Raw genomic sequence first — 14,683 nt, 5'->3', positions numbered from 1 at the left:
ATTAATGTTATTTAAGCTTGCAAAAAAATAAAAATAAATAAATAAAATTTAAAAAAATCAGTGATTTGCAAAAAATCAAGAAAGTTATACTTCACATAAAGCAATCATTACAGAAGTAGAAATGCAGAATTTTTACATTATCTTGCTCAGAATTATACCAACATCTCTTATGAACTGAATAGTCACAGTCTCTAACATGGACAAGACAAATGACAAGAAAAATAAATACTTACTGATTCCATTGCAATAAAATTTGACGCATCATGAAACAAATGTATATTTATGAGATCAAATACTGTCCCGTTTATATTCCATCTTGTCCTCAAGAATCCTTTACGGGACCATTTGCACTGAAACAGAACAATTTCTGCAACAAAGTTCATACACAATATTAAGACGAAATACATTTGGCTCTGAAAAAAATATTAACACTTGGTGTCCAGAAATTAAGTATCGATTTTGTAGAAAAAGGTGGCGTAGGGGTAAGATGTATTTGGTAGTGCATTGCAGGTATACCTGTAGATGTAAAAGCTGTAGCTGTTTTTGAAAATGATGAATTTACTTTATGGCATCACTAAACAGTGTTCTGTTGTTACAGGTACCTAAATAAGGAATATGTTAAGTGTGCATGAGAGGGCAGCCATCATGACGTGGATGTTGCAGAAGCTTCCATTGATTCCAGAAACCTGGACCTACTAATAACCCAATTCAGTAATTAGAAACAAGTGCACTGGTACCTTTGACAATGAGCATGGACAAGACCGTTCATCAACTTCTTCTGACCGAACTGACGACAGTAGAACATCCATTGAATGCAATCCAAAATTTGTGCTGTAATTATCGGTGGAAATGTACATTCCATGCTCAACCTTACATAAAGTGTTGCAACACATACTGAAAAAATGTTTTACCATCTGCAAGTTCTCCACCAGTTACATGACAAAAATTTGGCTGAGTGTGGGTCCATGTGTCAAGGATTTGCCTGAAGCAGATGAAAATTACAACATCCTCAATGAGATTATGTTCAGCAATGAGGCAACTTCCATCACTTATGGAAAGGTTAACTGACAAACTGCATCACCTGGGCCGACGCACCACCAGTGTAGCACATGGAATTATAGCAAGACCTCCCATAGTTAATATGTGCATGGGAATATCCATTGACAAAGTCTACAGCCCATTTTCCTTCACCCCAAAAACTCCAACAGAGCAATGTACCAGGATATGCTTCAGCAGTTTCTTTTACCACAGCTTGTGCAGCATGAACATGTGCATAATGTTTACTTCCAACACGTCAAGGGTACAGCCATTATGCTGTAGATGTGCGTATGTTTTTGAATGACATTTCCTGGAAGATGGATTGGGAATGCAGGACCTTTGCGGTGTGTGGTGCTTTCTCCCAACCTTATACTCATGGACTTTCTCATCTGCAGATTTACAACAGGACATGTGTTTGTCTGACACCATATCAGTTCACTGGCAGAGCTCCAAGACTGACTAAAATAAGCTTCTGCAGCTCTAGCACTACAAATACTCCAGAATGTCATTTGTGCCACAGCTGGCAGATGGAAGTTGTGTTGGAGCACGCATGGTGCACATGGTGAATGTAATGTGTGATAGGCTTGCACCACTATGAGTAATAAGAATACAATAAATATATCAACAAAATCAATACTCAAGTTTGGACACCTGCATATTTTTGCCCATTTATTCAAAAGCTTCATAGGAATTCCAAACATGTTATCCATCCACAATTAATTAAAATGGTGTGAGAGATTGTACATGTTGCTATGTCTATGTAAAGCACTAAGATAAGGCAACAATGAGATATCTAAATATATGTGACTTCAGTTCTTTCAGACAATTAAGGCAAGACGGCAAATGATCTCTCCAGTGCAGATGCACACCAGGCTTGAAATCTTACTGGAATTGGCAAAAATGAGGATAATGAGCAAGGGCCACTACATCAGTAGTGAGTTGATAAGTTGAGAACTTGGATGTGACAGGAGGCATGTGCTGGTAGTCTATTGAGTTGATGGTTCGGAGGTCAGAGTGTCTGCACAGTAAGCAGGAGACCCCGGTTCAAATACGGTCAGGCACAAGTTTTCGGCTTGTGCCCCGTTGATTCCCATCAATGCCCACTTGCAGCCAATGTCTGTAATCTCTCTGTGACTTAAACAGAAATTCAGTCGGAATTTGGACAGTAGGTAATTGATACATTACATGTTAGGGACAACTCTGTTTACCAAACAATGACAAAAGCCCAGTATGTTTAATTTATGACATGTTAACAATGACATTTTCATTAGAGCACCGGTACAGTGAAAAGACAAAAATCACAACAGTGTAAAAAAGGAAATTATAGGAAAATGGCTAGAAAAACTAAACAAGAAACAAAAGCACAGAATGAGACAGCTAAAAGTGAAACACAAGATACCAACAGGAAGAATATAATGGTAAAGAGATTGTATTACATCATCATCAGTAATGAATACATGACAAAGGGTCAATCAGATACTCATGAGAACATAGTTCAAGTTAAATATTCAGTGAAATAAGAACGAAAATGCACATCTTATTGGGGTGAAAAGCACCAACAGCTCCACAGTGTCACATAGTTTTGTCACGATTGCAAAAGGAAAAATACCTAACTCCAAGAAAAAGCAGATAAAGAAAGACAGAGAGAGAGAGAGAGAGAGAGAGAGAGAGAGAGAGAGAGAGAGAGAGAGAGAGAGAGAGGCAGCACGAAGAAGACATGGTAGCAGAACAGAATGAAGGAAATAAGTCAGTCAGAAGAGAAGCTAAGTTTAAGTGGATGACGGGAACATACATGTTTTAAACTGACTCCACAGAACACCATGACAATTATCTGACAAAACATTTTATCTTTTCTACTGCTGACTATTTCATTTTTATCTATATATCCGCTTGCTTGTCATCACTCTTGGTGACCTTCCCAGCCCCTCTTCCCTTATCTTCATCTTTTCTCTCTTCCCTCTCTTCTGTGCTTGTATTTTGTAAGGGGTCCGCAGGCCCTTACTACTAAGTTTGCATCAGCACAGGTCGACAGGGCAGCTATCAATAGTGTGTTGGGTCGCGAGAGCGAGAGGAGAGTTGAGAGAGTGTGGGTTGTAGGTTCCCGCAAGGCGGGCGGAGAGCTGTGCAGAAGCCAGCAGTTGTTGATACAAATTACCGACAAAGGGAGTGGCCATCGCCGCGGTTTAACCCCTTTGTGTTAGTATTATACGGGAAAGTGAAGAAGTTTAATTGCAAGTGTGATCAGTGATATTTATGTGCCGTTATTGAGATTCCGCGTCTACCGCGCCGGCATTATCTGGATTACAGTGTTGGATTACAGTGATTGGATTTTGCGTGTGACGATTATGAATAACGAGGAAACCTGTGCTGAGATTAGCCGTTATTAACAGTGTATGACGAAGGCAGTGGCTGTCTCCTTATTTTTGTGTTTTTGAGATGAATATAGGTCTTGATTAGTGAAGCTGTGTTGTTGCTCTCTTGCCACCAGACATTTCATTATTACAGCATTTGAGAAGGACAAAATGGAATGTAACAACTCCGTAGCAGTCCAATCCGATTGCCAGCCCCATTAGGTACACGGTCACATTAATTAATTATTTATTTGGGCTGCTATTCAGATTCCGAACGAACGGGCTATAATAGGAATATAACGGAGTGTTACACCCTTGGCTTACCATGAAAGGACAAGTGCAATTTTCGGACGAATCGTAAAGAACAATAGGTAATTTTATCTTGCTTAACGCGATAAAATATTTTTTCAATTTGGAGCGAGACAGAGTAGGAACTTTAAAATCGCGACAAAGAACAGTGTATTTTTGAACAATAAGAATTAATAATATCTTACGATTGTGACTAAACTTTTTTTCTTGCCATATTAGATGAGAATAATAGTATCAATAGACTGTGTTATAATGTGCAAACGCGTAAATCCGCACGAAAAACTGTGAAAAGTGGACACTAAAGAAAGACACGTGTGAACAGTAAGATAGCAAAACGAGCCAAGAATTCGTCACGAAAGTTTTTAAAGAAGTGTTTAGTGATAGTAGTATTTTGACTGAAATTGCTTCTTGAACAGTGAAAATCGGACAGCTTCGTGTGGACCCATAAACTGTTACGCAGACGACAATTTATGGTAGCGACGCAATTGTTGAGTGACGTCACGCAGACCTGTGTAGCAGCCGCGCCAAAGAGTTTCGTTCTGCGAGGTGATTTCACACGACGTCCCACCACGGCGAGCGACGCGACTTCAGGACACCGAGCGCCGACTGGCATCTAGCGGCCGTACTACAAACTACGCCCGCCTGCAACGCCACGGAGCGGCCGACGGAGAACTACGACGACTTGCAAAAGCAGCGCAACCTCACACAGCTCCAGCGGCAGTACAGCGCCACGCCCACCTCAAACGTCAAAACATCGCGACTCGCGGTAACGTCAGCTGGTGAGTGAAGACGACTGGTTGACCTAACATTAAATTGCAGTGTGCAGTCTTCGCGATAAATAAACAGTTTTTGACTGATATTTACATTAGGAAAAGTGCCCAGTTACAGTAATTTCCGAAAAGTTTGCAAAAAATACTCTGTTATATAGCATACTTATTTATGCACACTGCACTGTCTAAATGGTAATTGTTTTTGAGGATTTTACATTTATAGATTTTGTGAGTGTTGTGATTTATCTTATTTAGAACAGTTTACATAAACTGTGTATGTGGAGATTGTTATCTGAAATTATTAGGTTTTGAGGGTTGTTATGTTCAGTACTCATGCATGTTGTATCATGTTGGGGATTAACTGAAAAGACTGCAGGTACTGTTTGATTAGTTTCATGGTAATTAGGAGTGTTTTGGGTTATTAGAGGTTATTTTGTATTACTTGTCTGTGCGTTAAATATAAACCAAACATGTCTACTGAAGATAAGCAGTTTTGTGAGGCAGTAGTTGAAAGGAAAGGGATAGGACAGGAAGACAGAGAGGATTCGGGAATCAGTGATTATGGAGTGTCATTGGATAGCCCATTTGCACATTCCACTAATTATCCCGAGACACCGGGACAAACGACGAGAGCTAGGCCAGTTTCAGAGGATGCCGATAGGTGGTCGATGTTGGTAGACTTGATAAAGAAGAGTTCACAAGAAACAAGAGAATCCCTAAAAAGTTTACAAGAAAATAACGCATCGTTAAAGGAAGATTTACAAGAAACTATAGCACGAGAGATCAAAACATCGCAGATGAAGATGGAATGTAGTCTGAAGAAGGAAATACAGGAATTAGAAGAACGACTGAAGATGGACATCAACGAGAAAGAGAAGAAGCTACAGAAGAGCATAGACCAAGTCCAGGAAGACGTGGAGAAGGTGGAAGGAAAGTTAACAAAAAAGATAGAAGACGATATTGAAGAAACGAAAGCTGATTTGGGAGAAAGAATCAACGAAGTGGAAACAAATTGCAATCATCGAATCGCCGAGGTGACGCAGATGCAGAAACAATGCAATGATGCGGTTAAGGGGATAGGAGATAGGCAAAACCAACTGGCTGTCAATCTGAGAAATGCTATAGCCGTGCAACGAGAAGAGGATAACAAGAGGGTTGAAGTGGAGGTCAGACAATTACAACAGGGAGTGCAGAAATTGGAGAGCAAGACAGAAGAAATTGATAGACGAATTAGCAATGCCACTTTAACCGTTGGGGAAGATAAGGTCGTTACCTTGATGAGCAGTGATAATCGGTACGTCCAAAATAATACAGGGCAAAAATTTAGACCGAAAGGAGGGTTGCACCCAATGATATTTATGAAATGGCTAAAAGGAGTTTTCCCAGCACATCTTAAGGACTCAGACAAGATTCAATTTGCAATAGATAGAATGGAAGGTGAGGCCTTCACTTGGGGAGTCAGGAAGAAGGAGGGGACTACTAGTTATGACCAGTTTGAAGAGGAATTCTTGAAGACATACTGGTCCAAAAGTCATCAGTGTGCAGCAATTGAGGACCTACTCCACCACAAGTCACTTAGTACATGGAGAGGAACGTTGAGAGAGTTTGCCGAACATTTGTGGGAATTGAACGAGACCTTGGAACAACCCCTGAGTGATGACGTAATGATATCAGCGATAAAAAGAAGAATCAGCCAGAGAATGCAAGAAACTGTATCCGGGAGCCTAATTAAAGATAGGGGGGCCTTGATGGAAATACTGGAGCAGTTGGAATCTGTTCGATCACAGGGACACAATCAAGCTAATGATCAAAACCGAGGGGGAGGTAATGACCCAAGGAATCATTTTGGTAATTCGTCTAATTATAGAGGAAGAGGTGGTGGTCATAGGTACAGGAACCATGGTGGTGAACGTCAATGGAGAAATGATTGGAGAAGGAGTGAAGAACCAAGAGATCATGAGAGAAGATGGGATAGGCGAACTAATGACACGGTGCATATAGAAGAGGTGGAGAGACCGGAAAACTGAATGACACTCCAGATGAGGTCCGATCGGGAGTGAGAGCTACGAGGACCAGGGTAAACCTACTAAGACACGACAATGGTGGAGACCTAAGAGAAGATCTACTGGAGGAAAGAAGTGGGATTCCCAAAGAACCCATGCTACCCATGATAGGGATCAAGTTATGTGGACTGAATATCGAGGCATTAGTCGATACAGGAAGTGAAGCATGTGCAATATCCAAAGGGTTATATGAACAGATACTAAAAGCAAATATTAGCTTGCCTAGTTTCCCAGTGAGTGGAGTGAGAATTGTGAACGCGTTGGGTGCAAGGAGTAAACCTATTAAAGAACAAGTGTTGATTACCTTCGAGATAGAGGGAGAAGAATACGAAGCAACATTTTTGGTGGTGGCCGGATTGAACACATCAATTATTTTAGGGATAGATTGGTTGAATGAAGTTGATGCAGTAGTGAGTTTTGATGAAGGTACTATCAAGGTTAAAGGAAGAAAGGGAGAAGAGAAGAGGTTAAAGTTTGCTGAGGGGAGTGCAATCGAAGAAGAGGAGGAATTCAGGAGGGTAAATTTGTGTCATGAAGAGGAACCCACCACGGGATACGGGGAAGAGGAACTAGGAGGAGAGGTGTTGATACACCTTGAGGGATTAGCACGAGAGGATAGACATAAAGAGGATAAGATCAGAAAAAAGTTGGAGGAGATGACACACCTAGATGAGAGGACTAAGAAGAAATTAGCCACCATATTATACAGGCGTTGTAAAGTATTTTCTCAACGGCCAGGTATCATGAAAGGGGTGGAGTGTAAGCTAAAGATAAAGAACCATAAACCGTTCAATATAAAACAGTATTCCATTCCCCAGGCGAAACGAAGAGCAGTAGACGAAGAAATACAGAGGATGATGGACCTTGGTGTTATAGAAAGGGCCAACAGTCAATATAACAACCCCCTATTTGTTGTTGATAAGAAGGATGGAAAGGTGAGGATAGTTTTGGATGCACGAACAGTGAACAAAATCATCGAACCGGAGCGGGACAAACCAGAGACTATAGAAGAACTGATTCAAAAATTCCGAGGAGCAAAGGTGCTTAGTAGTATCGACTTGACTGCTGGTTACTGGCAAATACCATTGGCCACAGAGTCTCGCCAGTATACAGCATTTACTTATGGAGGAAGGTGCTATCAATTTAGAGTGTTGCCATTTGGGCTTAATGTGTCAGTGTCTGAATTTATAAGAGCGATGGATAAGATACTAGGCGAGGAGTTACTTAAGAAGGTCACTGTCTACGTGGATTACCTCTTGATAGCAAGCGAATCATGGGAAGAACATTTGAATAGACTGGATGCAATCTTGGCAGCCTTTGAAACCGCAGGGGTAACTGTAAACCTGGACAAGTCGGAATTTGGCAAATCAAAGATAAAATTCCTGGGCCATATAATATCCGAGGAGGGTATCTACCCTGATCCTAGTAAAATGGAGGCTATTAGAAATTTTCCGACCCCCCATAGTAAGAAGCAGTTGCGAGCATTCTTTGGGGCTTGTGAGTTCTATAGAAAATTTGTCAAAGGATCTGTACTTAATGCCCCGAGTACGAGGGAATTGACCAAGGCGAGGATGCCGTGGCATTGGAGTGCAGAATGCCAAACCGAGTTTGAGAATATCAAGCGAGCACTATATAATGCAGATATATTGTACCACCCGGATTTTTCCAAGGATTTTTATTTAGGGGCAGACAGCTCTGACTATGGACTAGGAATACATTTGTACCAAATAGAGAGGAGCGGAAATGGTGAGAGTGTAAGAACAATAGTATTCGGTAGCAGAAGTTTAAATGCCTGGGAGAGGAAATATTCAATTACTGAAAGGGAAGCATTGGCAATTGTGTGGGGGTTTAAGCGTTTCCGGTATTATTTGGCCGGGAGGCACGTTAAAGTCGTGACTGACCATAAGGCCCTTACATTTCTGACTACAAGCAAATTGAGGCATAGCAGACTAACGCGATGGGCCCTGGCATTACAGGACTATGACTTCGAGATAATTTATGAACCAGGAGCAACACACATAATACCTGACGCTTTGTCAAGATTACCAGCTGACTCAAGAGGAATGTTGGTGGACAGGCCAGAGGGAGAAGGAGTTAGAATTAACCTGATGAAGGGAGTACAATATGAAGAATTCATAAGGAAGTTCCTAAAGAATGTGCGCAGGGAACAGAACGAGGACGAGAAATTAAAGACAAATACAGGTGTGCAGGAGAGGAAAGAATTCGCACATTTTATTATATTCACAATGGGATACTTTATAAAAGAAACAGGGAGAGTGAGGATAACTGGAAACTCTGTGTGCCTGAGCATGTGGTAGAAAAATTAATTTGGTATACGCACTATAGTAATGCGCATTATGGACCGAAGAAGTGTCTGGAAAAGTTGAAGTTGGATTGTGCTTTCAACAACATGGGAAGGCGTATACGTAAAATACTGAGTACGTGTGACACCTGTCAAAAATCTAAAACGACTACAGTACAGCACAAAGGATATATGCATCCAATTGTACCAACAGCAATTAAAGACATAGTTGCAGTGGATCTCTTTGGGCCACTTCCTGCCTCACGAGGGAATTACACACAAATCTTAGTAGTGGAAGAACTGGTTTCCAAGTACATAAAATTTTACCCATTGAAGAAAGCTACTAGTAGAGCCATCATTAACCATTTTGAGAAAGACTATTTTCAAAAGGTGTGTATTCCTAAGCGAATTTTGAGTGATAATGGGTCACAGTTCAGGTCAAAGGAGTGGACAGAGATGCTAAATGAGCACGGAATAGAGCAAATTGCCATTTCTAAGTATAGGCCAGCTTCTAACCCAGCAGAACGAACAATGAAGGAATTGAACCGTTTGTGCCGAACCTACTGTCATAGGAAGCATGGTTCATGGAAAGAATATCTGGAAGAATTTGAACGGGTTAGGAATCACCTCCCACATGATTCTACAGGGTTTGCACCATGTGAAGTATTGCTCAATCAAGAACCCGATAGTATTTTTCGTGAGTTGGTAGTCTATCCACCAGGAAGTTCATTGACCTGGGAAAGGAAATTGGAGCTAGTGGAATTAAGTATGAAGGAGAAGGCTAGGAAAAGACAGGAAAGACACGACAAGCTAGTGAAACCGATAACTTACCGAGTGGGAGACTTGGTATTAGTAAAGGTTCATGCTAAATCAAAGAAAATAAACTCTGAAATACATAAGTTTAACCATGTTTATAAGGGACCGTACAGGATTATAAAAATTGGTCATCCTAACACTGTGGAGGTGGAATATGCACGGACAAAGAGAGTGCATGGTAAGGAGCATGTGGAGAACATAAAAAGGTACTACTCACACGAGAGCAGAGATAACCCAGATGAGGAAGAGGAACTCGATTAGGGCAAATGTCTGAACTAAGAGTGTTCAAGCTCCTTGATGTAGTTGGGCAGGACATGTTTAGAACATTTAGTTGTTAAAAGGACATTTGAAAAAGGAAATGTTTATTTACATTGTGTTTAGTGATGTATTATAATTAGAATTGCATATTTCATATCGAAGATTATCTGAGAAGGAATATAAAATCGGTAACAACTAATTTGTAGTATAGTAATTCACATGTCGTGTTTAGGTAATAATTTTTGAGTGTATGTTGTGTGTTTCATTCAATATTGGACTAGAGAGGACTATTGCTGCTTGATAAAAAATTGTAATTTGGACAATGTCATATTTATGTGATGTAATAACCTTTTGTAAGAATTATTGTGGAGGCAGCCCACTACCGGAGTCGAGGGATTACTTTGATGAATTGTAATTTCTTTCATTATTTACACTGTATGTTTTGTTCAAATGTAGCAATGTTTAATTCCCTTGCTGATTCTTTTTCGCCTGCGGCTCTAAAGAAGTTTTCGAGGGCGGGGATGTAAGGGGTCCGCAGGCCCTTACTACTAAGTTTGCATCAGCACAGGTCGACAGGGCAGCTATCGATAGTGTGTTGGGTCGCGAGAGCGAGAGGAGAGTTGAGAGAGTGTGGGTTGTAGGTTCCCGCAAGGCGGGCGGAGAGCTGTGCAGAAGCCAGCAGTTGTTGATACAAATTACCGACAAAGGGAGTGGCCATCGCCGCGGTTTAACCCCTTTGTGTTAGTATTATACGGGAAAGTGAAGAAGTTTAATTGCAAGTGTGATCAGTGATATTTATGTGCCGTTATTGAGATTCCGCGTCTACCGCGCCGGCATTATCTGGATTACAGTGTTGGATTACAGTGATTGGATTTTGCGTGTGACGATTATGAATAACGAGGAAACCTGTGCTGAGATTAGCCGTTATTAACAGTGTATGACGAAGGCAGTGGCTGTCTCCTTATTTTTGTGTTTTTGAGATGAATATAGGTCTTGATTAGTGAAGCTGTGTTGTTGCTCTCTTGCCACCAGACATTTCATTATTACAGCATTTGAGAAGGACAAAATGGAATGTAACAACTCCGTAGCAGTCCAATCCGATTGCCAGCCCCATTAGGTACACAGTCACATTAATTAATTATTTATTTGGGCTGCTATTCAGATTCCGAACGAACGGGCTATAATAGGAATATAACGGAGTGTTACAATTTCCATAGATTACGCTTCTTCTCATATGTTTTCTTGACCCTTTCCCCACTCTTTGCAATCTCTTTAATACAGTTTTCCTTTTCGCTGTTTTTCTCCCATGCTACTATTCCTACCATACATAATTCATTTTATTTTATTTTTAAGGTCTCTTAACTCCTCTCTGTTTACATTTTCACATATCAACCTATTTCCTTTCATAAATATGTGAGGAAACTTCTGACAAATGTAAATAATTTGAAAGTGAAGGAGATCACTCACAACAGTAAAAGTGTTGAGTCATTGGCAGGCACACAAAAAAGAATGAAAACTTTGACAGTTCATATATGAATCCTTCAGAGGTAGAGGAGACACACACACACACACACACACACACACACACACACACACACACACACACACTTGTGCAGCTACACTGTACAGGTGGAACACACAATGCTAGGATTGCAGTTCGGCATGTGGAGAGGTACAGGGAGAAAGAGGTGGGAAGTGGGAGAAGGGGTTGGGGGAGATAGCTGGCAGCTTGGAAGAAGGCAGCATGTGTGCAGGATAAGAATGCAGGAGGGAGAGGCAGCACGGGCACAGGAGTGGATGCAACACATGGGCACTGAAGCCGGTGAGTTCATACAGCCCCTGACAGGACACAGAAATGGGAGATAGAGGGGGAGAGTGCATGCATGAAGTCGGTTTGCCAAGATTGAGGCCAGGAATATTATGGGAGTGAAGGAAGCACTATGAGGATAACTCCCATCTGCATAGTTAAGAAAAGCTGGTGCTGGGGGGAGGGGATCCAGATGGCACAAGTTGCATAGCAGCCATTCATTATAGTAAACAGCTGGTTTGTCGTAGTCATGTCTACATAACGCAGAAATTGCAGCAGAGCTGGTATATGGCATGGCTGATTTCACAAGTGGTGTTGCTTCTGATGGGATAAGATAAGCATGTGACATGACTAGAGCAGGATGTCCTGGGTGGATGAATTGGGCAGGTCTTGCACCTTCTCTTACCACAAGGATATGACCCCTGCGGCAAGAAGTTGGGAGAGATAGTGGCATAGGGATGGACCAGGTTGTTGTATAGCTGGGTGAGTAACATAATTTCACTTTAGGAGGGATGGGAAGGATCATGGGGAGGATGTCCCTCATTTCTAGGCATGATAATAGATAATCAAAGCCCTGGCAAAGGACATAGTACAGTTGCTCTAGTCTGAGATATTAGGTCATGAGATGAGTGTTCTTTTGCAACTGGTTCTTGGGGATGGTGGAAGGATTAATGGAGTCTGAGGATATGGCACAGGAAATCTGTTTGTTGACTAAGTTTGAGGACCACAGCCTGTCAGTGAAAGCAAGCTGGTGGGTTGGTCGATTTTGGGGAGGGGACCAAACAGCATGCTCATGGGTTCCATCAGATTACGAAAGGATAGGGGAGAAAACTGGCCATTCCCTTTCAAAGGAACCATCCCGGCATTTGCCTGAAATGATTTAGGGAAATCACGGAAAACCTAAATCAGGATGGACACGGGCTCAAACTGTCCACCTCCTGAATGCGAGTCCAGTGTGCTAGCCATTGTTCCACCTCACTCGATGAAAGCATGCTGAGCAATGGAATTATCATTGCAGATATGCCATCCACAGATGGATGGGAGCAAGTTTTTGGTATGGACTAGGTGCCAACTGTCAGAATGCAGGTACTGTTGGTGGCTAGTGGGCTCGATATGTACAGAAGTATGGATGGTACCAACAGAGAGGTCGAGGTCAATGTCCATGTACATAGCTTATTGGGCTAGTAGATGTCATGTGGCTAGAGCCTCCTGTCGGGTAGACCGTTCGCTGGGTGCAGGTCTTTCGAGTTGACAGCACTTCGGCGATCTGCACGTCGATGGTGATGAAATAATGATGATTAGGACAACAGCACAACAGCCAGTCCCTGAGCGGAGAAAATCTCCGACCCAGCCGGGAATCAAACGAGGTTACACTGATGGGAAAGAAGGTGTTGACACTTTGGAGGAATGAGGATACGGTGTCTTGGTGCTGGGTTCAAGTCATGAAGTTATCTTTAATGAAGTTTTGTTTTGTTTTAGGGAACAAGAACAACTAGGGTCATGCACAGCCATGTCTAAATTGTGTAACATGATGACAAAGAGAGGAGTTAAAAATGACTACACGTCAATCCCCATCGACGGAGGAGAAGACAGCTAAAAACAGGGATGTGGAGAAAGGTCAATAAAATATGCCATAGAGGAATGGAGGTCCAGAAATAAAAATTAAATTGTCTTCGCCATATGGCTACTATGGATAAAAAGTAAAACACTGTTGACAGCCCGCACATCGTTCACTAAAATGGCCAATAACTCAGATGGCAAATACTAAGTGGTTAAAAAAGTGCATTCTGTCAGGAAATGGCGGGCAGTCAAAAGTTGTGCACAAACTGGAGGAGGAGCACCACTTGACAAATGACGATGACTAAAGAGACGCGGAACGATTTGAAGTGGAATGATCATATAAAATTAATTGTTGGTAAGGCGGGTACCAGGTTGAGATTTATTGGGAGAGTGCTTAGAAAATGTAGTCCAGCAACAAAGGAGGTGGCTTACAAAACACTCGTTCGACCTATACTTGAGTATTGCTCATCAGTGTGGGATCCGTACCAGATCGGGTTGACGGAGGAGATAGAGAAGATCCAAAGAAGAGCGGCGCGTTTCGTCACAGGGTTATTTGGTAACCGTGATAGCGTTACGGAGATGTTTAATAAACTCAAGTGGCAGACTCTGCAAGAGAGGCGCTCTGCATCGCGGTGTAGCTTGCTCGCCAGGTTTCGAGAGGGTGCGTTTCTGGATGAGGTATCGAGTATATTGCTTCCCCCTACTTATACCTCCCGAGGAGATCACGAATGTAAAATTAGAGAGATTAGAGTGCGCACGGAGGCTTTCAGACAGTCGTTCTTCCCGCGAACCATACGCGACTGGAACAGGAAAGGGAGGTAATGACAGTGGCACGTAAAGTGCCCTCCGCCACACACCGTTGGGTGGCTTGCGGAGTATGAATGTAGATGTAGAATAGGTAACCCAGTGAAAACGATCTCGGGGTGAGAGGGCCGAGAGGTGGTCTTCCAAGCCACTGGGAGAGGCTCAATAACCTGGAGCTTGTTCCCATGAGAGGAGGACCAGTAGCGATGCCAAAGTGGCACCACCTCCTGACGGACAGCAACACAGAGACCATTGGAGGGAATATAACAAGTAGTGGGCTAGGTACAAGGACTGCAGCCTTGGAGGCGATAGTTTGGTGGGGTGTTGCACAGCTGAAGGAGGAGACGGGGATGCTACCATGACACTGGGTGATTTCACAACTGCGGTGTTAAATTTTGAAGCCTAATTTCTGCGTGGTCATGTCCTTCATCAAGCGAGATGTAGCAAGAACAGTACTGTAGGTGCCAGATGGTAGATCACACGGTTTCCAACTAGCCAACAACTCGCGAGCATCCAGGTAAGGCACTTTTTCCTTCACCCAGATCTCCTGGACAGCCTGTTCACTGACATACACAGGACAATCACGGGAGATGGTGACACGGGTC

General features: G+C 42.3%; 1 protein-coding gene across 5 annotated transcripts in view; it reads right to left on the bottom strand.

Moving 5' to 3' along the window:
* Positions 1-14,683, bottom strand: part of LOC126253204 (inositol polyphosphate-5-phosphatase A) — a 373,218-nt gene that overhangs the window by 244,489 nt on the left and 114,046 nt on the right. For all 5 annotated transcript variants that reach the window (XM_049954379.1, XM_049954380.1, XM_049954376.1 and 2 more), the window contains one exon: positions 234-350. In XM_049954379.1, coding sequence (XP_049810336.1) covers positions 234-350 — 117 coding nt within the window. The remainder of the gene's footprint in view (positions 1-233; positions 351-14,683) is intronic.

Source organism: Schistocerca nitens, chromosome 4 (genome assembly GCF_023898315.1).
Source record: "Schistocerca nitens isolate TAMUIC-IGC-003100 chromosome 4, iqSchNite1.1, whole genome shotgun sequence".
In the NCBI taxonomy this organism is placed as follows: Eukaryota; Metazoa; Arthropoda; class Insecta; order Orthoptera; family Acrididae; genus Schistocerca; species Schistocerca nitens.
The sequence above is the reverse complement of the archived record's forward strand: the minus strand, read 5'-3'. Positions and strand labels throughout refer to the sequence as shown.